At 45.9% G+C, this 25036-nt stretch overlaps 2 protein-coding genes across 14 annotated transcripts in view; one reads left to right on the forward strand and one right to left on the reverse strand.

Moving 5' to 3' along the window:
* Window positions 1-25036, forward strand: part of ANAPC7 (anaphase promoting complex subunit 7) — a 69492-nt gene that overhangs the window by 15549 nt on the left and 28907 nt on the right. For 5 of the 12 annotated variants that reach the window (XM_001915547.5, XM_070220193.1, XM_023647173.2 and 2 more), the window contains 3 exons: window positions 1523-1747; window positions 2461-2611; window positions 4306-5178. In XM_001915547.5, coding sequence (XP_001915582.3) covers window positions 1523-1747; window positions 2461-2611; window positions 4306-4495 — 566 coding nt within the window. In that variant the 3' untranslated portion in view covers window positions 4496-5178. Of the gene's footprint in view, window positions 1-1522; window positions 1748-2460; window positions 2612-4132; window positions 5179-21457; window positions 21528-22231; window positions 22898-25036 lie in introns of those variants that run through there. The other 7 variants (XM_070220188.1, XM_070220192.1, XM_070220190.1 and 4 more) reach the window with 3 other exon arrangements.
* The window catches only part of ATP2A2 (ATPase sarcoplasmic/endoplasmic reticulum Ca2+ transporting 2), a 58952-nt gene continuing 56387 nt past the window's right edge, over window positions 22472-25036 (reverse strand). For both annotated transcript variants that reach the window (XR_011441261.1, XM_023646608.2), the window contains exon 21: window positions 22472-23282. Coding sequence is in view for 1 of the 2 variants with exons in the window: in XM_023646608.2 (XP_023502376.1) it covers window positions 23269-23282 (14 nt within the window). In the remaining variant the exon portion in view is untranslated. The remainder of the gene's footprint in view (window positions 23283-25036) is intronic.

The following is a 25036-nucleotide window of genomic DNA, read 5'->3' on the forward strand; positions in this document are numbered from 1 at the left end:
ATCTTACAAGATGCAGTTCCTCCAAAGCCTATTTTCAAAAGCAATTGCAAATGAGCCCAGGAGTCGAGAGTGGGTTAGCTCTTCACAGGAAGATGAGTTCAAACTTGAGAAATAAAATTTGGAAGTTGGGGTAAAGGACAAACCTGCTTAGGTAGCCAGAGAGTTATGCTTGTTGTGGGTTTGTTTTTAAAGAAACTGCCAAACTAAGCTTTTGGTTTCAGGTTAAATTCTTGGTCGTGCAACTATAACTTCCCAAGCTTCCCAGCTGCTTTGGTCACGCTAGTTCCTTTCTGCTGCGTGCCTCTTTTACAAGAGCCCAGGAATGTGTTTGAATAACTCCACTACCACAGTGCTTGCACACAGCGTGGTTGGAGTTGTTGGGCAGAAGATGACGTTCCCCACTTGGCCAGTGAGGCTTCATGGGCTACCTTCACTCACACTACCACTTGGAGATTCGGATCAGGGTGACCCTGGGTATACTGTCTGGTGCTTCTTGCAGCCTCTAGCTGAGCTTTCTTTGCTGGATTCGTGAAGTGTGCTCCTTCCATTTCCTTCAGAAGTTCCAGTGGAGCTTTAGCAGGGAAGTAAAACTACTAAGTAGTTGCAAACAACCAAATTCTGAATCCAACATGTTGCCCTCAGGAGTTAGGTAATTTCTGGTTAAGTAACCATAGTGTGTGGTAGAATGTGCACAAATGTTATAAATGCCTCTAGGGTGGAGGAGTATACAGAGAAAATCTGCCAGGGATTGTGTGGGTTTGGGGTTTAAGCTGTTTTTCTGTTTGGATGAATGCTTTGTGCCAAAAAGTACTTCCTCTGTTCTCCTCAACTTCTTGGCATAAAGAGTTGAGAATTGACTCTACTTGAAGTGTCCCCATAAGGCATCTTGTTGTGGGTATGAAAAGAGGCAGGAGCTGCCAATCTCGGTATATCCGATCTGTTTTCCATCTAGTTTGGGGAAGCCCTCAGCAAATGCCTTTTGAGATAACTTTAATGTTTCAAATGAAAAAGCCTTCCTTTCTCCTTAGGTTGCTCCCTAGGTCTTTTAGTTTGTAGAAGTGGACATTCACTTTGGACTATAGGAGCTCTCTCTCCTCCTTAAACCTAGGATTAAAGGTGACTGAACACAGCCAGAAATTAACAGCTTGTTAAGAGCAAAACTTTGGGTTGTGTTGGATTCATCATCTTTCTATTTCAACTAGTGATTACTGTCATGTGTGTTCCTCTAACATTCAGCTGGGCTGCCTACATGCTTCGGTTTACTTAAGCATGTTGGTTTCTCTTGCTAAACTGAAGGTACCTTTGCAGTGCAAGCTTCTTCCACATCCATCAAGTGCTCTGGCGAAGAGCGCTTCTTAGCTATTCCATCAATATACCTTCCAGTCTAATCTTACCATCAAAGTTTTCCCCTGGCCTGCCCTTTGTCTGCAGCTTTGAAGGTTTGCAATTTGGAAGGCTGTCAGAGTGGAAGCATGGCTTGGAATGGTAATGTGGTTGAACTTTCTGTGTTTTATTTTTTCAGGCCTCATCGAATGTTACTTAGCTTCCAACAGTATTCGTGAAGCAATGGTAATGGCTAACAACGTTTACAAAACTCTAGGAGCAAATGCACAGACCCTTACCCTTTTAGCCACCGTTTGTCTTGAAGACCCAGTGACACAGGAGAAAGCCAAAACTTTATTAGATAAAGCCCTGACCCAAAGGCCGGATTATATTAAGGCAGTGGTGAAAAAAGCAGAACTACTTAGTAAGTGTATTTTATTTACTTCCCTGTTCGTTGCTAATCATATAAAGCCTGATCTCAGTTGGATTCCCCAGTCCCAGCTGGTTGCAGATGACCGCACAGGTGTGTGCCTTTTACCGCAGGTCTGAGCTCGTGTGGACTGGTTCCATTCAGCACAACCAAACGCACAGGTGTGTGCCTTTTACCGCAGGTCTGAGCTCGTGTGGACTGGTTCCATTTACCACAACCAGACGCAGTTGCCTTAGGCCTTCTTGAATGGCAGTGGCTGACTTTTGTGGAGTGGCTCAAACCGGCTTGATCTAATTTTAGTTGTCCTGAACTAGTTCGGGCCAAATATAATCAATTTGAGCCAGTTTGAACTGTTTTAACCCATCTCGACCCTCTTAGGACTTCCCTTTTAGCCTTGATTTTCTTAGTCTTGATATATGATGAACTACTGAGCTTGGGCTAATTTGGCAAATAAAATGCATCTTGGTTTTTACTTGAACTTAGGTTAAGAGTACGTTTTCAGTAGTCAGAACTCAAACTGCGAATATCTTGATGGAATGAATTCAGATGAGCTGTTCTGACTTCCTGCCCCACCACTGTTCCCTTGACATCTGCAAATGGATTGTCAGATTGTGGTCATTGTTGTGGTTTTGTGTATGTGACTTGAGATGGGAATGTATTTTCAAAATGTTGGGTAAGTAGGAAAATGAGGATCTTTTTCTTTCCAGGCAGAGAACAGAAATATGAAGATGGAATTGCTTTGCTAAGGAATGCACTAGCTAATCAGAGTGACTGTGTTCTGCATCGGATCCTAGGAGATTTCCTTGTAGCTGTCAATGAGTATCAGGAAGCAATGGACCAGTATAGTATAGCACTAAGGTAGGCACCTAGCCTCCCGTGGGGGGAAGGTCGGTGAGGGGTAGAGGAGGCAGGGAACTGTGTAACAGGAACTCTGGAAACACACGCACTCTGTGCCCACAGTGGAAAACATAGTAATGGTAGAAGAGTTATATGTGAATTCATGTCTAAAATTTTTTTCTTAAAGTATATTAACAACATTAAAGAACTGTTTCACTCATCACCAGCCCACACCACTATAACATCTGTCTTCATTTGTGTAGATCATCTTCCTGGCTTGCCCACACATATACATATTTTTATAGGGTTACATGTAGTATATATTTTATATTCTTTTTCAAATCAAAGTATTGTAAGTACTTTCCCATGTTTCTACCTGCTGTAGTAGTTAAGAACTTAAGCTCTGCAGTTTGAATACTACCTTCACCACATGTTATCTTGGGCAAGTTACTAACAGATTTCCTTGTCTATATCTACCTTATTAGGTATTAAATAATTAAATGAGGATTAAATGCTTATTCCATGTAAAGCTCTTAGCACTGTGCCTGGTACATAGTAAATACTAAATAAATAGTGGTATTCTTACTGCTTAATACAGAAGTGATTTCTTTGAGGGTTGTCTCTGTGTCTGTAAGGTTATGGTGAAGGCCTATTTTTAATCGAGTCTGATCACATCCATTTACTTATCAGCAGTTGAGCACGACTTGTATGCTTGGCATCTCAGCAACCACTGGGGATGCTGTGATTCCGGAGCTCTCAGTCTCAGACATGCAGACTGATCTATACCATGTGCTAAGTTCTTTCATAGCAGTCCCTAGAAGGCAAGGTGGGAGTCCAAAGGGCGGGGGGCCCTGCGTGTGGGTGAGAGCTGTATGGAAGGTTCCAGAGAAGAGGAGGTGTTACAAATCGGTCTACAGTTATTTAAGTAGGAACAGGATTCCGACATGGGTTTTATCTGCTTCTCACAAGCCCAGAAACAAGTGAGAAAATAAAATACCAGACTTGCATTAGAGGTGGGATTTGCTAGAGACTGGACACCTGCTGGCCTAGGTGGTGGTCACCAAAGGCAAGAGGAAAGATGGCTTAGGAGCCAAGAAAATAAATATTCTGGAGCCTCCGAGCTTTGAGGGTTTTGGCACGTGTAATGACTCTTAGCTGCTGCACTCGATTGTCTGAGGAGGGGTGGCTTTGGGTCCTGGGGACTAACCTAGGAGTTGACAAATCTGTTCGATTATAAGCGTGATGATTTTGGTTGACTACTGAAATGCTGATATGGTTTAATTATATCATAAGAACATGCAACAGTTTTACTCATAGAAAAATAACTTTTTTGTAACCCTGTAGCTTAAAAACCCGATACTGTTAAGAAATTTGAATTTTTCTGTTAATGGTTGTTTGCTACTTTTTCATTTGTGTTATCTAGTATCTTCCTCTAGCAGATTGCTAGACGTGATAAGTGTGAAAAGGTTTAAGAAATACATGGAGAAAAACTCAAATTGAGAATTGTAAAAATTAGGACAAGACGCCTTTTTTCACTTCTAGTGGTGGACTCCCTCGCTCTCACCTGTGGAACCGGAGTTGTTTGGAGAGGCCAGGCATTAGCAGCTTCTCTGTGACTGGGTGGTCATTTCACTGCCGCGCCAGGGAGATGACGCTTCAGCCAGCAAGAAACAAGGCAGAGATTCAGGCCTCTCCTTTGTTTTGTTGTCCCCTAGTTTGGACCCCAATGACCAGAAGTCTCTAGAGGGGATGCAGAAGATGGAGAAGGAGGAGAGTCCCACGGATGCCACTCAGGAGGAGGATGTGGACGACATGGAAGGGAGTGGGGAAGAAGGGGACCTGGAGGGCAGCGACAGTGAGGCGGCCCAGTGGGCTGACCAGGAGCAGTGGTTCGGCATGCAGTGAGGCTGGCGGCAGCTCCGTGGCCACACTGGCCTGCCCTGCTCTGAGCGCTTCCGTGGACTGAAGGAGCCCGTAGGAGCCTGCTCTCTGGGAGGACAATGATTCAGCATGTGATTGCAGCAGGGGTCTCTACCCCTTTGCTCCGTATTTCTAGTAATGACTTCGTTTTTAAAAACTGAGCCTGACCAACCTTCCACATATCTCCATCCTCCCTTGCTCCAGCCAGGGAGGACTGAGTGAGCACTCTGGGAGGCCACCAGATGTGCCCAGTGTTCTGGGACAGAGTGCTTTTTATACAACTAATTTCTACATCTGAAAACTCAAGGAATAGGTAGTGTTTTGTCTGTGATGTTGTGGATGGGTTTAAAGGAGTGACCAGTCAACCAGAGCAAGTGTGACATCTGCCAAGTCAGATAGCAGCACGAGCTGGCCCTTTCAGAGAGGGTTTCCTGTCCCAGAAGTCATCGTCCTGGGCTGTCCAAACTTCCCTAGTAACCTTGCTTCCTTCTGCAATGTTAGTAATGCCTTAAGCCGACAGTTGCTATTTTGCAGAACAATTTTCCAACTTGCTAATCTCGTAACTTGTCTATGAGCCTGGGCTGGGTCTGAGAAACAGGTGTGACCTAGAGCATGAACAGAGGCACACTTGGGGTAATTAACTAATAAAACTGTTTTTTGTACAGTAATGGTGTTGGGTTGATCAGAATGGAAACCCTTTGTAGATTTTTACTTTTTTTGGTCTCATACTCACAATACATTGATTCAGCCCCAGAATTATTTGCCATAAATAGACTCCCTTTCTTCCGAGAGTATTGGGAGCTGGGAGGATTGGGAACCTCAGGTAACACTGAGTTTGTTCATCCATTTGCTTTTTCAGTTCGTAAGTTTCCCTGGGCAAGAGTCTTTGGTCGGAGTTTAGACTAGTCTTTGCCCGGCTCAGTGAGCAGTGCTGAGATCCAGTTTCAGCATTCTGTCATGGGGTCAGCAGGGGGCTCATTCCCTGGGCTTGGGTGCTGGGAGACTTCAGCCATCCTTCCCCTTGTTTCTTAAGATGCGATGCCTTTGACTATATAGTTAACTTGGAGGCGAAGGGGAAGGATGGCACAGGTAACCTCAAATTCTCATTAAAGCAAAATTAGTTAGGGGCCGGCCCAGTGGTGTAGTGGTTAAGTTTGTGTGCTCTGCTTCGATGGCCCGGGGTTCGCCAGTTTGGATCCTGGGAGCGGACTCACACACCGCTCATCAGGCCACACTTTGGCAGGCATCCTGCATATAAAATAGAGATTAGCTCAGGGCCAGTGGTCCTCCGCAAAAGGAGGAGGATTGGTGGCTGATATTAGCTCAGGGCTAATCTTCCTCACCAAAACAAAACAAAAACAAAATTAGTCAAAGGTGATGCAAAATGTGATTTTGATGTAAATGGAAAGTTTGGAAGTCTAAGAACAATGGAAGTTTAGGAGCTCACATCATCTGATAACTGCCATTTAAAATAGGCAGAAAGTTACTGTTAGTGTCTTTCAGTATGAGACCCAAAGCCTGAGCAGCAGCATCTGATCGAGCAGTTTCTAAAGAGCCAGCAGGCCGTTGGGGTCATGCCAGGTGGATGGGCGGCCCAGAGAAGATGCTGCTCATTGGCCTTAGTCCTCTCTCCAGGATGCAGTCTCATGTCCTTCCTCAGCTCGCCTCTGAGCAGCTGTTACCAGTCAGTGCATTGGGAGAAAAGGCGAAAGCTTTTGCCATTTTCCTGGCTCGGGGAGGAAGCCCAGCTCCACCCTCCCAATCTTGTTCCTGCACGCCAGGCTCGTCACCATGACCCCTGAGATTCCCATGGGGTGAGGATGTGCCCTGGAGCCAGTCCCTGGGCATCACCTTCCGTCCGTACTGTCGTGGGCTGGTTCCCTCAGCTCTGCTGGGAGCCTCTACATCAATGTGGCCTGTCCATCCTAGGCCCCTCCATGCCAGTGACACCCTGGGCTGGATCCTTCAGGCCCCTCCCACCTGCAGTTCCAGTGTTTCCACCTTGAGAGGCTTGAGGTGACAGCCAGGTTGGAAGAGACAACTGAAGCCATGTTTTTAGAGCACCTGAGGTAGGACTGAAAACACTCTCGGTCCACGTCAAAGAATGGGAGGAGTTTGACTTGGAAGGTGCTGAAGACCTTGCCTGGTACTGCCACTGTCACTTGCTCTCACAAACAGAAAACCTCCCAGAAAGCAGGGAGAGAATCAGGCTGCTCAGCTCTGGCTGTCACACTGCGCAACCTGCCAGGAGACCAACCTGACGAGGGTCGGCTTCCCAGGTGCCCACGGTCACCACAGGTGCCTTCTAGCGTCGAGTTTCACACAGCCATGACGGGGATGTTTTAACTGATTTCTGTCATTCCCCCTGGCTTTGAGATTATGGCACAGGTTGGAATCAGAGACCAGGCTGAGTTCTAAGAGCCCCAACTCCCCCCATCCGAGCTGCAGGTCCCGGCCGCTTAGTTGGCCTTCGTGGCCTGGGCTCCACCTCTGCCTCGGGGCTGAGGCCTGAATGAGCCAGTGAGGAGTTCAGCCTCATGCCCATTGTGAAAGTCATTGCTTTCACCCGAGTAAATGCCAGATTGTTAGTCCTTCCCTAACAGGTACCAGGGACTGGTAGTATCTGAAGCCGCCGTGCCCTTCTCTCCTGGAGGCCCCTCAGCTGAGCAGGGAGGCTGGGTCCAAAGGAGATGTGCTCCCTGCCCTCCAACTTGAGCTTTCACACTCTGAAGCCCTGCTCTGTGCCAGGGACCTGGCAGATGTGGCCCTTACAGGGCTGATGGCAGGAGCTCTCCTTGCCAGGCTTACTTTGGGGGCCACACTCCTGCCATTGCATTCTTCCTCAGAGAATGAGGCCATCTTTTGCCCAAAATATAATTCTCAAACTTGAGCATGCGTTTCAATGATGCAGATTCCCAGGCCCAGCACCAGACTTTAATCCAGGGCCCAGGCCCAGGAGTCTGCATCCTTCCATCACTCCTGCCCTGACTTTCTATTCTAATGCAGGTGTTCCCTGTCCAAATATTGAGAAACTAGGGAGAGGGGGTTAGAGGGTGCTAGAGGCTGAAACCTGACCTCAGAGGGACCTGGGGGCTCCCACTCTGCAGCTGTCTGAGTGGAAGTAACTCCCATGCCCGGGCCTGCTCGCCAACCACCAGGTCGTGGGCACTGCCTGCTACACAGTGACCGCATTCTCTGCTGACAACAGGCAGTGAGCCTGACTCGACAAGCAGCTCACCACGTTCTCCGGGGAGAGCGGCCACAGCCCGGCTCGCCAGGAATCCCTGGCAGGGCCAGGGAGGGCCTGTAGAGGTAAGTGTCTTACTAAGGTTTTCCACTTACCTCAGGAGCCTCCCTGGCCCCAGGCAGTGGGAGGGAGCACCAGCCACCACCTCCCCTCTTGGGGCACAAAGGGCAGGCCTCTGTCTAGATGCTTCCGACCTGTCCCAGCTGCACCTGGGCCACCACCAGCCCAGGCCACACCATGGTGTGTGAGGTTTTCCCAGATCGCTGTGGAAGATGTCAGTTGTTGGCAGCACAGCACATGTCACTGATTTCACAAACCAAACGGTGCCAGCCACACCAGGAATAAGCCAGAAGCCCCCAGGTGGGTCTCCTTAGCAGCCATTAAAATAGTTTAAAGATAGCAGAGTACCCTGATGCACTGCTGGCGGGAATGTACAGTGACACGGCCGCTGTGGAAACAGCCTGGAAGGTCTTCAGAAATTTAAATACTTACCGTATCATCCAGGAATTCCACTTCTGGGTACATATCCAGAAGAATTGAAGCAGGGTCTCAAACAAATATTTGCACATCCATGTTCACAGCAGCATTATTCACGATAGCCACAAGGTGGAAACAACCCGAGTGTCCATCCTTGGATGAATGGATAAACAAAATGTGTGTGCTTACAATGGAATAGTATTCACCCTTAAAAAGGACGAAAGTCCTGTCACTTGCTACAACGTGGATGAATCTTGAGAACATGCTGAGTGAGATAAGCCAGTCACAAAGCACAAATACTGTATGAATCCACTTAGATGAGGTACCTGGAGTAGTCAAATTCCTAGAGACAAAAGTGGAATGGGGGCACCAGGGGCTGGAGGGAGGGGCATGGGGAATTAGGGTTTAATGGGGACAGGTTTCCATTGGGAATATTGAGAAAGTTCTGGAGATGGATAGTGGTGATGGATGCACAACAGTGTGAGTGTACTTAATGCCACCGAACTGTACACTTAAAAATGGTTAAGATGGCGAATTTGTTATATATGTATAAACAGTAAAGAAATGGCCCATAACCCTGGCATCCAGTTAACCCCACTAACACATGCATTTGTCATACATATGTGTTATATAGACGTACATGGTGGGAAAAAATCAAGGAAAGAAAGGTGTAAAATTAAAAATACATGTATTTCCCAATCTCTACTGAATCCCAGTGTTTCTCTGCAAAATAAATTGTTTCTGGTACCACGTTTGGAAAAGCAGTTTCGAGCTTGTACCTAATGGTACGGATCTGTAAGTTAGACTAAAGTGGTCACGCTGTCACACTTAGAGTCCTGTCAGCAGTGTCAACCTACCCCTCCTCCTCCTCTGTCTCGACACTTCCTCAGAATCCCATTCTATGGATGGAACGGTTTCTGTAACCCTTCTGCTATTGGTGGACAGTTGTTTCCAGTGGCGTATATAATTATTACAGTCTGCACTGTCATGAACATATTTTGGCATAATATTCCAAAGACAGGCAGAGGTTGAGTTGCTGGTAGTGAAACGTCTGGGTCTCAGTATGTGCATTTCAGGCTCTGAAGGGATGCTGTCAGGTTGCTCCCCAACAATGGGTGAGAGCGCTTATTTCCTGCGCCCTCAATGATGCTGCTGTCATCAAGTGTTTTTTTTTTGTTTTTTTTTTTAAGTGTTTTTGTTTTTTACCAGCCTTAGATATGAGAAATATTCCATCATTTTGAGTTGCTTGAACTGCTATTTCTTGAGCATTCATGTGGCCGTGCCATGAGGCAAGCCCTATGCACATGTTATCACATCTTAGCCTCACACCCCTGAGGCATGGGTGGAATTAGCCCCATTTCAAAGATGAGCAAACTGAGTCTGATGGTGAGTCTGATGGCTGTTTTTGTCTGTCTGGGATTCTAGCCCTGGAGCTTTAGTATGTTTTCAGTTGTGATGTCTACACAATTTTATAGTCTGTTAAAGAGGAAACAGGCCTCCCTAAGCGCACTTCGCCATTCCTCTGTGGTCCTCAGCCTTGCCGGATTTAGAGGCTGCCAGGCCTTCTGGCAAGGGCAGCACCATCACGACGTAGCTCCCACTGGCCACTTGGAAATCTTCCAGTGTCTGTCTCTTCATAAACAACACTCTGTGCTCACACTTTTTCCATCTTTGGGTAAATTCCCACGAGGCAGATTTCAGAGCGAAAGGGTATAATGATCTTTTTTGGAACTTTCAAGGGGGCGGGCTGGCTGGTCCTCCCTCTGTACAGTGAATCTGTAAGCCCAGGCCAGCCTTGCAGCCTCCCCCAGCTGCCCTTATCTACTCAGGGAGTCCAACCATTGGCTTCAGGTTAGGGATGAACCAGGAGCTCCCCAGTCGCTGAAACTCCCACCTCACTTCCCGTCACTGGAATTGGGAGCTTGTGGTGGACTCGGGTGAGGTCCGCCGAGGCCTCTGCTTTTGCTTTCTCATGCCTTGGGGATTTGGGAACTTTTCCCCCGTAGGTTAGCCCTTGGTGGCTCTGGATTGGGGAGTTTCCTGGGCTGAGGGAGGCTGTGCTTGACGAGGCATATTGTGTGTGGGAGGTGGTTGCTGACTGCTTGTGTCGTCTCCGAGTTCCCATCCTTCCTTCGGGGCCCCCTTGGAGGAATCCCACTGTCCTCACTAGAAGGGCTGAGCGTCTTGCAGGGAAGGACTCTCTCCACTACCAGGTGGAAGCCTCAGGTCGATGGCCTGTCACTCGCTGTGTGGCCATGGGCAGCTCTCTTAGCCTCTCTGTGCCTCCATGTTCCTTTGGAAGAGAGCTCAGAGAGTCACGTCCCCTCTCCCTGTTGTTGGTTGTGGGGGGCCTTGTGGCAGGGATATCAGCACTCAAGCCCTGGGGTGGGACGTGTAGGAGGGGAGTGGCTTCCCAGGGCTACACCTTGATCCTTTTGGGGTCAGTGGCCCTGTGGACGTGAGCCTTGCCCTGTGGTCCTCAGACTGGGCCCCCTTTGGCACTGGATCAACAGATTTGCCCTGAGCCTCCCTCAGAGGCACCTCTAGTCCTGCATGGGTCTCTGGCTCAGGGAAATTATTTTTAAATTTTTGGGTCATCTTTCACCCATGACCTCAGTGGTACCCAGACTGAAGCTCCATCCTTGGCGGGCTGAAACAAGTTGACCCCCATCAGCCCTGCGGGCCCAGGCTGCTTCTCACTCCCATGCTGCTACTTTGCTCAGCCTGACAGTGTGTGACGTGAAGGGACAGAGATGACCCCTATGGAGTGGTGGTCAAGCCAGCTTTCGACCAAGAGAGCAGCTTCTGTTAGCTCAGAGGAGGCTGGCGGGAGCCACCTCGGAGGTCAAGGCCGGGTGGAGAGCCCTAAGGAGGTCCGGGATAGCAGCCTCCTGCGGAGAATAATTCTGCCAGTGCGCCAGGGCCCAGAAACTGCCCAAAGGCCGGACAGGGATTTCTTCTGTTTTCTAATAAGAATGTAAAATTTGTGAAATATAGCATACGTATAGAAGTATATGAAAACACACGTAGTGTTTAAAGAACCACATAAAACACACATGTACACTCCACCCAGGACAAGAAATAGAATATTTCCACAATCCCAGAAGCCCCCTGTGTGCGCAAACCTGATCACGCCCACTCCCTCCCTCTTGCCCCCCGCCCTGCCCCCAGAGGGAGCCGCTGTTCTGAGTTTTGTTTGTATGCGTCCTTCATTCTCTGACCTTGGAAGTTCTGTGAACTGTGGGCAGATGGTGAGCTCGTTTTTCTCACCTGTAAAATAATACTGTTATTCTTCTTTTATTTTTAGTTTTACCATGTTTTTGTCCTAAACAACACATTTATTTGCTTGTTCTTGAACTTAATGTAAACGGAGTCATGTTGTCTGTATTTTTCCATGATATCTTTTGCTTAACATTATTTTAAAAGTTGATCCATATTAATATGCTATAACTTATTCATTTTTATTAATGGATGTTATTTCTAGAATAGTTTTAGATTTACAGAAAAATTGAGTAGATAGTACAGAGAGTTCCCATATACCCTGCACACAGTTTCTCCTATTTTTGACATCTTACATTAGTATGGTGCATTTATTACAATTAATGAAGCAATAGTGATACATTATTATCAACAAAAGTCCCTAGTTTATTCACATTTCCTTAGTTGTTACCTAATGTCCTTTTTCTGTCCCAGGATCCCACCCAGGACACATATTACATTTACTCGTCATGTCTCCTTAGGCTCCTCTTGGCTGTGAGTTTCTCAGACTTTCCTGGTTTTTGATGACCTTGATGGTTTTGAGGGAGGACTGCTCAGTGACTTTGTAGGCTACCTCATTCATTTTTCATTGCTCTGTAACGTTCACCTGCATGGACGTAGTGCTCCCATCTTATTAACTCTGCCATGGATGGACATTTTAGTTGTTTTCAGTTTTTTCTTTCAAACAGCGCTGCTATACGTATTTTTGTGTCGTGTGGTGTGCATGAGCACACATTTCTGTAGGATTATCCCCAGAGGTGGAACTGCTGAGTGTGTAGGGTTTGTGCAGGTTCAGTTTTACCAGATATTGCCAAACTGTTTTCCAAAGAAGTTGTGCACATTTACATGTGTGCCCACGGTCCTTCATCCACTGCCTCACGGCATTGATATTGTCAAACCTTAATTTTCTCCAACACAGTGGCTATGAGATGAAGTAGTGATTATAATGCACATTTTTCTGTTTTATAACAAGATTGAACATCATTTCATGTTTAGGAACTATTTGTACTTCCTCTTCTGTGAATTTCCTCTCTTTGCCCACTTTTGTTATCTTTTTTCTTATTAATTCACAGAAGTTCTTTATGTATTCTAGATACAATTCAGAATATGACTTGCAAGTATATTCTTCCAGGTTATGGCTTGCCTTTTCATTCTCTTCTGGTTAGCAGACCTGTTAATCTTTGCATTAGCAGATTTTAATGTAGCTGAATTTTTTTTTTTTTTTTTTTTAAAGATTTTATTTTTTCCTTTTTCTCCCCAAAGCCCCCCGGTACATAGTTGTGTATTCTTCGTTGTGGGTTCTTCTAGTTGTGGCATATGGGACGCTGCCTCAGCGTGGTCTGATGAGCAGTGCCATGTCCGCGCCCAGGATTCGAACTGATGAAACACTGGGCTGCCTGCAGCGGAGCGCGCGAACTTAACCACTCGGCCACGGGGCCAGCCCCAAATGTAGCTGAATTTAATCTTTTTCTTTCTTCCTTTTTTTTTTTTTTTTTTTAGTTTACTTTAGATTTTTTTTGTCTTTGTTTTCCTTTTTCTCCCCAAAGCCCCCCAGTACATAGCTGTATATTCTTTGTTGTGGGTCCTTCTAGTTTTGGCACGTGGGACGCTGCCTCAGCGTGGTTTGATGAGCAGTGCCATGTCCACGCCCAGGATTCGAACCAACGAAACACTGGGCCGCCTGCAGCGGAGCGTGCGAACTTAACCACTCAGCCGCGGGGCCAGGCCCCTCTTCTTCTTTATTTTTTTTTTGAGGAAGATTAGCCCTGAGCTAACATCTGCCACCAATCCTCCTCTTTAGCTGAGGAAGACTGGCCCTGAGCTAACGTCCATGACCATCTTCCTCTGTTTCATATGTGGGACACCTGCTACAGCATGGCTTGACAAGCAGTGCATAGGTCCGCACCCGGGACCTGAACCGGCGAACCCCAGGCCACTGAAGTGGAATGTGCGAACTTAACCACTGCGCCACCAGGCCGGCCCCACTAATCTTTTTCTTTATGGTTGTATTTTCTAATTCTTAAAAAATCCTTCCCTTGGGCATGGCCTGGTGGTGCAGTGGTTAAATGCACATGTTTCACTTCAGTGGCCCGGGGTTCATCAGTTAGGATCCCGGGTGCGGACATGGCACCGCTTGGCAAGCCATGCTGTGGCAGGCGTCCCACATATAAAGTAGAGGAAGATGGGCATGGATGTTAGCTCAAGGCCAGTCTTCCTCAGCAAAAAGAGGAGGATTGGCAGTGGATGCTAGCTCAGGGCTAATCTTCCTTTAAAAAAAACAAAAAAATCCTTCCCCATCCCAAGGTCAAAAATATATTCTCCTATATTGTATGGTATGAGGTAGGGATCCCCTTTTATTGATTTGTGTGTGTGTGTGTGAGGAAGATTGGCCCTGAGCTAACATCTGTGCCCATGTTCCTCTATGTTGCATGTGGGACGCCCCTACAGCAAGGCTTTGTTGAGTGGTGTAGGTCTGCGCCTGGGATCCAAACCTGCGAACCCCAGGGTGCCGAAGTGGAGCGTGCCAAACTTAACCACCATGCCACCTGATTTTTTAATTTATGTTTAAACATACTAAACCACCAGTCATTGAAAAATTACTTGCTTTGCCCACTGATCTGTAATGCCATCTGGGTCAAAAATCAGGTGTTTGTAGAACACCTCTGTTTCTGAGCTCTCTCTCCTGCACCATTGGTCGGTTTTTCTATCCCAGCACCCATGGCTGCACTCTTGATTACTATAGCTTTATAAAAGTTACTCATGTTTGGAAGAGCAAGACCCCTTGACCTTATCCTTTTTTAGCACTGTTTTGACTATTCTTAGCTCCTTGTACTTCCATAAAATTGTTAGTATCAGATGGTCTAATATATTATTTAAGTTAGATTCACAATTTTCAAAAGGGCGTATGGTGAAATTTCCCCATCCTGCCTTTCTTCTTCCAGTTTCCTCCCCAAAAGCAAGCATAGTTACTAGATTGTGTATTTTTCCGGAAATAATTTGAAATTGCATAAGTTTGTGTGTGTATACCACCCCCCTTTTTGTAGTTGCGTAGTTCATCAGCAGAGTTTCTTTAAAAAGTAAACTCTCAGTTTTCATTGAAATCTGTTTCTTAACAGTTTATGATTTATAAATTTCAGAGATATAAACATTAAACTGTACATTTTTAGTCCTGAAACAAGGCATTTTGAGTAGAACTTACAAAATATGTTTTATAATTTCCACTAACTCTGATGGAAAAGTAACCAATGTCAGCCTCCGAAGCACTGCTGGCTGCCTCCTGGCCGTCTTTGTCTCTTCCGGCTGCAGGAATCACAGTTCAAAACAGGAACACCTGGGTCGTGCTGAAATCGCTCTTTCAGACAGAGAATCACATGCTTAGTGAACTCTCATAATGGTATTATTGGTTATATTTGGGGTTGACTATTATCTTCTATTATCCTTCCTATTAGTTCTTTTCAGGTTTCCTTCATTTTTTCCTTCTGTTGATTTGTTAGTCTTGCCTCCATTTCTGTCTTTTGGTGGTCGCCCTACAATAGCAACATCCTTCCCCGTATATTTACGTCTGAAGCAGCCGGGCTCCTGGCCCAGCTCCTGCGGATCACTCAGACTGTTTACCTTGTCCCCATCTAGAACTTCCCGGAGCTTGAGTCTGCTGGGGAAGAACTCTCAGTTTTTGTTTGTCTGAAAACGTCTTTATTTTACCTTGATTCTTTAAATACTGCATATTTTCTCCAGGTTTAGAATTCTAGGTTGCCAGTGATTTCTTGCAGCACATGAAGCTGTCATTCTCCTGTTTTCTGGCCTCCACTGACTATTGTGAAGTCAGCAGGGATCTGTTACTCCCTTACAGGTAGTGCCTTTTTTTTTTTTCCATTGCTGCTTTTAAGATTTTTCTCTTTGCTTTTCTGCACCTCACTATACTAGGTCTGGGGCTGGATATCTTTTTATTTATCCTGTTTGGGATTTATTGGGATTCCTTTTTTTTTTGAAGAAGAAGATTAGCCCTGAGTTAACTACTGCCAATCCTCCTCTGTTTGCTGAGGAAGACTGGCCCTGAGCTATCATCTGTGCCCGTCTTCCTCTACTTTATACGTAGGACACCCACCACAGCATGGCTTTTGCCAAGCGGTGCCATGCCCGCACCCAGGATCCGAACCGGCAAACTCTGGGCCACTGAGAAGCGGAATGTGTGAACTTAACCGCTGAGCCTCCTGGCTGGCCCCTTGTTGGGATTCTTGCATCTGTGGATTGCTGTCTTTAATCAGTTCTAGAGAATTCTCAGCCATTATCTCTTCAAATAAAACCCCTCTCATACTTGTCTTCTGAAACTATGATAAAATGTATGTTTGACTTTGTCACCTTTCTCAGTTTATCTTCCAGGTTTTTCAACCTTTCTTCCATATTTTCTAACTTTCTTTTCCTGTCTCCACTGCATTCTGGATAATATCTTCTCATCTGTCCTCCACTTCCTTATTCTGCTGTGTCCACTGTGGTGCTACACCCATCCAGCCATCAAGTTTTTAATTTTGGTGATTGTACTTTTCAGTTCTAGGATTCCGTTTAATTTTCATAGCTGCTATGTTCACTTTTTATCATTTCCTGTCTCCTGCAGATTTTCAAGCATGTCTATTTTTCTTTAAACAAAGCGAGCATGGATGTTTTATGATCTGTATCTTACATAATCATGGACTGCACAACGACATTTCAGTCAACGACAGACTGCATATACTACAGTGGACCCCTAAGATTAGTACCACACAGCCTAGGTGTGTAGGTAGGTGCTACCATCTAGGTTTGTGTAAGTGCCCTCTCTGATGCTCACACAACAATGAAGTCACCTGAGAACGCATTTCTCAGGACGTACACTGGTCAAGTGACACATGACCCTACTTTCAATATGTGAAATCTGGATGAGTTTGTAATGTTTAATTTCGCTGGCTCTCACTCATGGTTCCCTGTTTTTTTGTGTACTTGGTTATCTTTTACTGGGTGCTGCTTTGAGAAATAATTGTGTAGATCTCCCAAGACCTGAAATGAAGGTGCCTCCCTCTAGAGAGGATGTACATTTATTTCTGCCTGGCGCTCAGGGGTACTGCCAGCGACTTTCAGTTCATGCCTCGAGCTTCCACAGGCCACCCCCAGGATGTGGCTGGGGCTGTAGATCCTCGAGAGCCATGTCGACGCTCTCTCGAGGGTGTGCACGTTCTTCTGGTTCTGCTCGGCACCGAGGCAACGCTGCTCAGTGTCATTTGAGTTTTGGGAAAGGGCGGGTTCCCTTCTGGTTCACCCTCACACTGAGGTGTTGGTCCTCCGGGGTCACAGCTCAGTGTCCTCTGAGACTTCCCACTTCTGCTGGGCCCTGGATTTTGACTGTGCCTTTTCGCTCTGTGAGCCCTCAAACCCTCACTTGTTTCACAGCTTAGTTTATGTGGATAGGTAGATGCCACGGGGGAAAAGTGACTGTGGATGCTCTGATTCTCTCTCTTAGATTTTGGCCTGGAGATTCTGTACTAACTTGTAGTTCTTTGATTCTTCTATGAAGATTTCAAAAAATATTTATCTCAGGGCCAGCCCCATGGCCAAGTTCTCGCACTCCGCTTCGGCGGCCCAGGGTTTCGCTGGTTCGAATCCTGGGCGTAGACATGGCACCACTCATCAAGCCATGCTGAGGAAGCATCCCACATGCCACAACTAGAAGGACCCACAACTAAAATATACAACTATGTACTGGGGGGATTTGGGGAGAAAAAGCAATAAAAAATGTTTATCTCAGCATTTTAAAATAAAGTTTTTATTTTAGAATATTTTTAGACTTATGAAAAACTGAGCAGATAGTACAGAAGGTTCCCACATACCCCAGACCCAGTTTCTCCTGTTATTGATATTTTACAACAATATGGTACATCTGTCACGATACTTACACAGTATTATGGGCCAAGATTTATACATTATTATTAACTAACATCCATAGTTTATTTGGACTTCGTTAGTTTTTTTTTTTTTTTTGGAAGATTAGCCCTGAGCTAACTGCTGCCAATCCTCCTCTTTTTGCTGAGGAAGACTGGCCCTAAGCTAACGTCCGTGCCCATCTTCCTCTGCTTTATATGTGGGACGCCTGCCACAGCATGGCTTGCCAAGCGGTGCCATGTCCGCACCCGGGATCTGAACCAGCGAACCCTGGGCCGCTGAAGCGGAACGTGTGCACTTAACCAGGCCAGCCCTGGATTTCCTTAGTTTTTGCCTCTTTCTGTTCCAGGATCCTATCCAGGACACCGTATTACGTTTGGTCATTTCGTGTCTTTAGGCTCCTCTTGGCTTTGACAGTTTTGGACTTTCCTTGTTTTTGATGACCTTAACAGTTTTTACTGGTCAGGTATTTTGCAGAACCTTTTGGGATTGGTCAGATGTTTTCTTTTTGATTAGACAGAGGTTATGTGCTTTTGGGAAGAAGACCACAGGTAAAATGCCATTCTCATCACTTCATGTCAAAGGTACATCATCTCAAGATGACGTCACTTGGCTGAGGTAGTGTCTTGGCAGGTTTCTCCAGTGGGGGTTATTTTTACCCACGTCCACACTGCATGTACTCTTTGGAAAGAAGTCACTCTGTGCAGCACACACCTAAGGAACGGGAGTAATGCTTCACTTCCTTGAGGGCAGAGGATCTACAGAAATTACTTGGAATTCTTCTGCATGGGGAAATTCTAGTCTCTCCCCCTTATTTATATCAGTATAGACTCATGGATATTTATGTTATACTGTGGATTATGATCCAATACTACTTTATTCTGTTGCTCAAATTGTTCCAGCTTTGGCCATTGAGAGCTTTTTCAGTTGGCTTCTGTGTCCCTTTGACATAACCCTATCTTTTAACATTATTTTTTAAAATTTATTTTATTTGTTTTATTATTATTTCTTTTGCTGAGGAAGATTTGCCCCGAGCTAACCTCTGTTGCCAATCTTCCTCTGTTCTGTATGTGGGTTGCCACCACAGCATGGCTACCAACAAATGGTGTGGGTCTGTGCCTGGGAACCAAACCTGGGTTGCCGGAGATGATCATGCTGAACTTAACCACTAGGCCACAGGGTTGGCCCATTTGTGTTTTTCAGTACTTCTTTACCTTCTGGCACTACAGTGTTCTCCAGGCATGTGTTGTACGTTTTATGCCCCAGCCCTAGAATCAGCCATCGTCAATGGAGACTCAGCCATTTCTCCAAGGAGACTTGATTCCTTTTATTGGGAAATGGTATTAGAAACCTAAAACTGGGAGCTAAGTGTGCTCATTGCTAGGAGTGTTCCTGCTTCTAGGCCCTCCCAGCTGACGGTGCAAGGAAATACACATAACCATAAATATTTCTCTACAGAATCATCTGTATTGGTATGAAGCCAAATATGCATTCATCCTGGTGTCTCCAACTGTAATTCATTACCATGTGGATCGTTCTAGCCTTCTCCCCTGGCTTATCTGTAACCTCTCATGCCAATAGTAAGAAAACTGGCTCCCACCACGTGCCATCTATATCACAGTGTCTTCAGCAACTATCTGCAGCAACTACCTGGAACTTTCCATAACTTCCTCCTGTTTTTTAAAATGCGTGGTAGAATATTATACAAACTGCTCTGTATTTGAATATTCCACTGGGCAGACAGCATATATTGACACCATCCCTTGCTAGTTTGCACAGATCTGCTTTGTGGTGTTGAATGGCTGTGTAATACTCCATGGCGTGAATGTTCTTAGTTTAGTCAACATCTTGCCTATTGACGGGCATCCAGGTTGTTTTGCTACAACGGTGCAGCAGGATTACGTTTGTTTTGGGGAACATGTGGGAGGATTTCACCAAAGTGAAGTGCTTGATCTAAGGCTATGGATGTTAAAAAAATCTCTGATACCGTCAAATTACCTTCCAGAGACTGGCTATTTTATACTCTTACCATCAGCACGAGTGCCTGGTTCCTAATGCCAGCTGTGAAGGAGAGATGAATGTCAAACTTTGATCTTTGCCAATTACACGTGAAGGGAAGTCACTCTTCATTACGTGTGTAACACAAATCCATTTTCCTAACTCTAGAGAGGGGTATTCTATGAAATTTTTACATTTTTATGTAGTCAGTTATTCACTACTCTTCCAGGATTTTGTGTCATGCTTAGAAAGGCTTTTTATTTTCCATATTTTCTCCATGTACTTTTATTTTTATGGTTTACTTAAAAAAAGAATCTCAGACATGCAAGCAGGCATAATGGACACCTGCACGCAGAGCACCCAAGCATTACTGAGAGGCGAAGCCCTGCCCTCCCTCCACCCTCCCTCCTCCCTCCCCTCCTCCCTCCTGGAGCCAACCACTACCCAACGCGCCGTTTCCCATCCCTGTGGCTGGTCTCTGCGAGCTGCTACTGATCCGTTCGCTACTACTCCATGCAGAGGTGAGGAGCTGGCAGTCAAACATAAATCCACCTCGTAACTGGTTAGCCAACTGTGTTTGTGTGGGCGACTTTCTCACAAAGGAAGCTGTGTGTTAACCTTCTGGTGCACTTACCTTAGCACAGACGGGCGCTGGCCCGTGGGCCAGGTTAGAGACTGTCACGTAGTATTATTTTGCATATTTTGAACTTGATATATACACTGCACTTATTTTCACTGTGTGTGTGTGGGAATTTCTGTTGATACCTGCAGTTCTAATTTATTAATTTTCCTTGCTGCTGTGATTTGAACATGCCTCAAATGTACTTATCCATTTTTTTGCTGCTGTTGGTCATTCAGATTGTTTCCAATGCTTTTTTTCTTTTTAAAGATTGGCACCTGAGCTAACAACTGTTAGCAATCTTTTTTCCCTTCTACTTTTTCTCCCCAAATCCCCCCAGTACATAGTTGCATATTTTAGGTGCAAGTCCTTCTAGTTATGGCATGTGGGACACCGCCTCAGCATGGCCTGATGAGCGGTGCCATGTCCACACCCAGGATCCAAACCAGTGAAACCCTGGGCCGCTGAAGCGGAATGTGCGACCTTAACCACTCGGCCACGGGGCTGGCCTCCTCCGATGCTTTGTTTGTGTTTTTGGAGGGGAAGATTTGCCCTAAGCTAACATCTGCTAACCTCCCCCTGCCCACCAAAGCTCCAGTACATAATTGTGTATAGTTCTAAGTCCTTTTGGTTTTTCTATGTGAGCCACTGCCACAGCATGGCTACTGACAGACAAGCGGTGTAGTTCTGCACCCAACCAAATCCAGGTCACTGAAGCAGAGTGTGCTGAACTTTAACCACTAGGCCATAGGGCTGGCTCTCCACTGCTGTTCTTTTATAAACATCGTGGTACAGCTCTTGCAGCACACGTGAGGAATTTTCTAAGGTAAATCTAGGAATGGACCCGCTGGCTTGTCTGTTCAGAGCATCTGTAAATTTGTTAGCTGATACCCAGTTGTTCTACCATGTAAGGAGGGCCCATTCTCTGCATCCTTGGTATTAGAAGACCCATTTTTTTGGTCAGTTGATAGGCACAAATGGTAGCTCACTGTGATTTTAATTTGTGCATTTGAACATCTTTTTGTATTTAATGGTTTATACCATTTAGCCATTTTTCTTTTGGAAGGTAGTTTAATTTTTCAAATCTTTTGATCCATTTGCAAATGATTGGGTGTAAGAGATACAGCCATATTTTTCCCAAGATGACCACTGACGTAACGAACAACCCAACTTTTACCTACTAAGCCGCAACACCTTTCTCAAATTGTTTATTGAACGACTACAGCTTTATGTTCCAGAGGTTTGGTCTACTTCCTTGCTATTCTTCCTTCGTTAGAATCAGTCTGATTAAAATGCCTGTTGGATTTTCATGTATCATTAATACAGGCATTATTTATCATTCACATCAAGGTATCAGTTGCCCTGATTAAACTCTCCTAAGAACAAGATGTTCCCACTGACCCAACGTGACCCTTGCTTGCTGCTTTTTGTTCACTCCTAGGCATTCTCCCTTCTCTTGTCTGATGGCAGCGACCCTCCAGAACAGTGCTAACTAGTGGGCAGAGTGGACGGTGAGTGGAATTCTGGTGTTTCAATAGCTCTGCCTTATTTTTCATTATGTTGTAGTATCCGTAATTCCCCTAAGTCTTTTTCTTTAAATCAAGGATGGATGTTAAATTTTATCAAATATTTTTGCCATATCTAGAGTCAACAGGACTTGTATTTGTTATGAGGCTTATATAATCAACTTACAGAATCACCCAACTATCACTGCATCCCTGCTTCTTCTTTGTGATATAAGAACCATCTTTCTGAATTTAGAAAACAGAGAACTGCCCCCCAAACCCAGCCCTCTCAGATGAGCACTAAATAGCCATCAAGTGAATGATTCCAGTACCTGCTTCAGTTCTTTCCTGTATCTATTAACGACAGGAATGTAGAATTTTACATTTTGCATCTGAACAGTATTACAAGCATTTCTCCATTGCTGCAGTCTCTACACTGCTGACAACTTTTTAATCATCTTAATTACCTCTGAAAAACCCACTGATGACACTCAGCTTTCCTCACGCTTGAGGGTGGACAGTGGAGCCAGGGAAGGAGTATTTCATAGATCTTGTGTCACACCAGACCTTCTACCACCCTGCTCTCCTACCCAGAAAGTCAAGTCCAAGAACTTCTGTTTTTTTTAAAAAAATCATTCATTTATTTATTTGGTGAGGAAGATTGTCCCTGCGCTAACATCCATGTCAATCTTCCTCCACTTTGCACGCAGGCCGCACAGCATGGCTTGATGAGTGGTGTATAGGTCTGCGCCCAGGATCCGAACCCACAAATCCTAGGCCACCGAAGCAGAGTGCACAAATGCAACCAGCAGGCCACAGGGCTGGCCCCAGCTTCCTGTTTTTTAAATCCATATGAGGGGCACACTGCTCAGGGCACAGGCTGGGGCCCTCAGTGTACAGCACCCGCCCCCCCCCCCCCCCCCCCGCACAACAGTAGACACACACTGGACTTATCGTAGAATAGATTTATTTACCTGAAACCATGTCTGTGCAATGCTTTTTGTTACCAGCACAGAAATAAACAACTGACGTCTATTTACAGTCTAAAGTCAAACATGCGTTGTGATAAGTTGACGTTTAGCATTTTATTAAGATAAATGCATCACAATATTTGTATTGCACCAACATCTGTCTACTGCTTCTGATTTCATTAAATAAGTTACATTTAATACAGTGCAAAATAGCTGTTTGCACACTCAGAAAAATAACTGAAGTTATGAACTGAAGGCCTACATTTTAACCATTTAACACCTGTAGTGTTTTCAATAAATTTATAAATAAGCAAACTGTACAGGGCCAATTAAAAAGTAGCATGTTTCAATGACACCACAGAGAAGTCTGGCTACTTACAACTGAAGGCATGCATTACAATTTAATATTGTACATTTATATAAACTATGACATTTTGTACAGAGAAATATGGAGCCTTGGCTGATGGCTTCTAAGTTCTTGGATAAGGTTTCAAAACCTCATTCTTCTTGCAGCAAAGAAACCAAAATTCTCTGGAGAGGCTTTCTGATTCATTAAGCTAAATTATACATTTATAATTATTATTTTGATTTAAAAGCTAAAAACCCCATTGGTAATATGCGTCTCCTCCACATAGCACACAATGAGTTGGGGACTTTTTTCTACTTTTCGTTTCCCCCAACATCAATCATGCAGAGGGCTGGCAGATGTGTTGCTAAAAACGTACATGCACGCAACCGAACACCCTTATATTTCTGCAAAATGGTTTAGGAAGCGGTTACTCCAGTATTGCTGAAAAGGAAAGAGACAGGAAATCAGCTTTATGAAATATGGGGAGGAAATGTCAGAATAACTATTTAAGACTAAGATTAATAGTGACAGATGAAAAGGAATGTTGTTTGATCTTTTAAGATTTTAAGACCAGGATTCCTGATTAACTGCCTCTGAGGAGTTGCCCACACAGGGGGCAGTGGCTCAGCAATACAGACCCTTCGTTGTCCGGCTACAGAGCAAAGGCTGCCCCTGGCTCACAGGAGCATCCCAGCAGGCAGACACTGGCCTGCTCCTGGCGTAACAGAAGTGAGATGGGCAAGAGGAGAAGTTCCTGGTTAGCAGTGCAGAGGGTAAGGAAGACGAAGCAGCAGTGAGTAGTGTAGCAATCAGCGCCAAGCCTCTAGCGCCCTGCTCCCTTCCCTGGCTATCAGCCTCTGGGCTGCAGGCAACCCCGCCAAGTCCTAGAAGGGGAACTGCTGCGCCTCAGCCGCTTCTCACCGCTCCCTCTCGATAAAGAAGGCTGGAGACAACCCTCACTGTTAACTGCAGGGCGGTGGTTCTGACAAAATTTGATGGTTCAATTAAAAATGTGTTGGATGCTGACTTAGCTCATGGCTACTGCAGACACAGCAGGCTCTGGCTCCAGGTAGTGGGCAGGTGCTTGGCAGACACTGAGCTAATGCCTGTGGTCACAGCTATTTCTGAGGTCTGCCCACCACACAGACATTTAGGGGGCTGAGGCCCCAGTTTGAGGGCAATGTGGTAGCAGCTGCTTGTGAGGGAGAGGCTGGCAGTTGCCTTGCGTGCCTGTGAGCTCATGTGGTTCTCCCAATAGGACGCATCACCTGCACTGTGCAGATGCAGGATGAGCTGCTGGAGTGGTACCCCAGTTAGGGGAGGTGGGAGACTGCCACCCTCCAGACCAAGCTCTGTCCAAGAGACTGGGTGAGGCATGGGGGACGGCAAAAAGCAGAATGCCGATGGGATGGGCCTTTGGCCCACCTGCCCATCGGGAAAGAACTTGGAGTGAGTTTCAGGTGACAGCTGCCTGACAGCACATGCATGGTGGGTCTGAGGGCGCCGCCGCCCCATCCTGTTACTGGTGGCAGCAAAAGCAGAGTCTGACAGTGCCCTCCTGCAGGTGCTGGGTGAGGATGGGGCTGGGTCCCTGCCGCTCACTGCATGATGGAGGCCCGAGGCCAGGGATGTGCCTGCAGTGGCACGAATGCTGAGGCGGCGCCAATTCGGACATGTTTTTCAGTGGCAGAGCCTGAGGCAGAGTGGACAAAGGGACTCTACTAGAGGCAGCAGTGGGTCTTCCTCACTCCCAGCTGTCTGGGCTGAGGGAAGTGGGCGCCCAAACCACCTCTGTGGGCTGGACGGGCCTGAAGATGACAAACGACAAGGCAACAGCCAGCCTGGGGCCATCTGGGGCTGTGCATGTCTCCTACTATAGTAGCCCACACCATTCCACTTATTTTGTACAGGCCACTAAATCAAAGAACTGAATCAGGAAAAGCTGACTATTTGGTTAGTTTGGTTGCCACTGAATAGCACAGCACCTAACAAGTTTAGACATCCTGTTTTGGTGTGCAGCCAAGACGCACTCCTTGCATTTGATCCACTCAACCCATTTCTTTTTGTGCCTCATGATACTAAAACTGACAAAACCTATCCCCCATTCTCTGCCAAGCAAACCAACCTCCCTTCCTCTGAGAGAGGCCTCGGTGAGCCAGGCCAGGACTCTGCATTTAGAGTCAGTCTCCATGTTT

Source organism: Equus caballus, chromosome 8 (genome assembly GCF_041296265.1).
Source record: "Equus caballus isolate H_3958 breed thoroughbred chromosome 8, TB-T2T, whole genome shotgun sequence".
Classification (NCBI taxonomy): domain Eukaryota; kingdom Metazoa; phylum Chordata; class Mammalia; order Perissodactyla; family Equidae; genus Equus; species Equus caballus.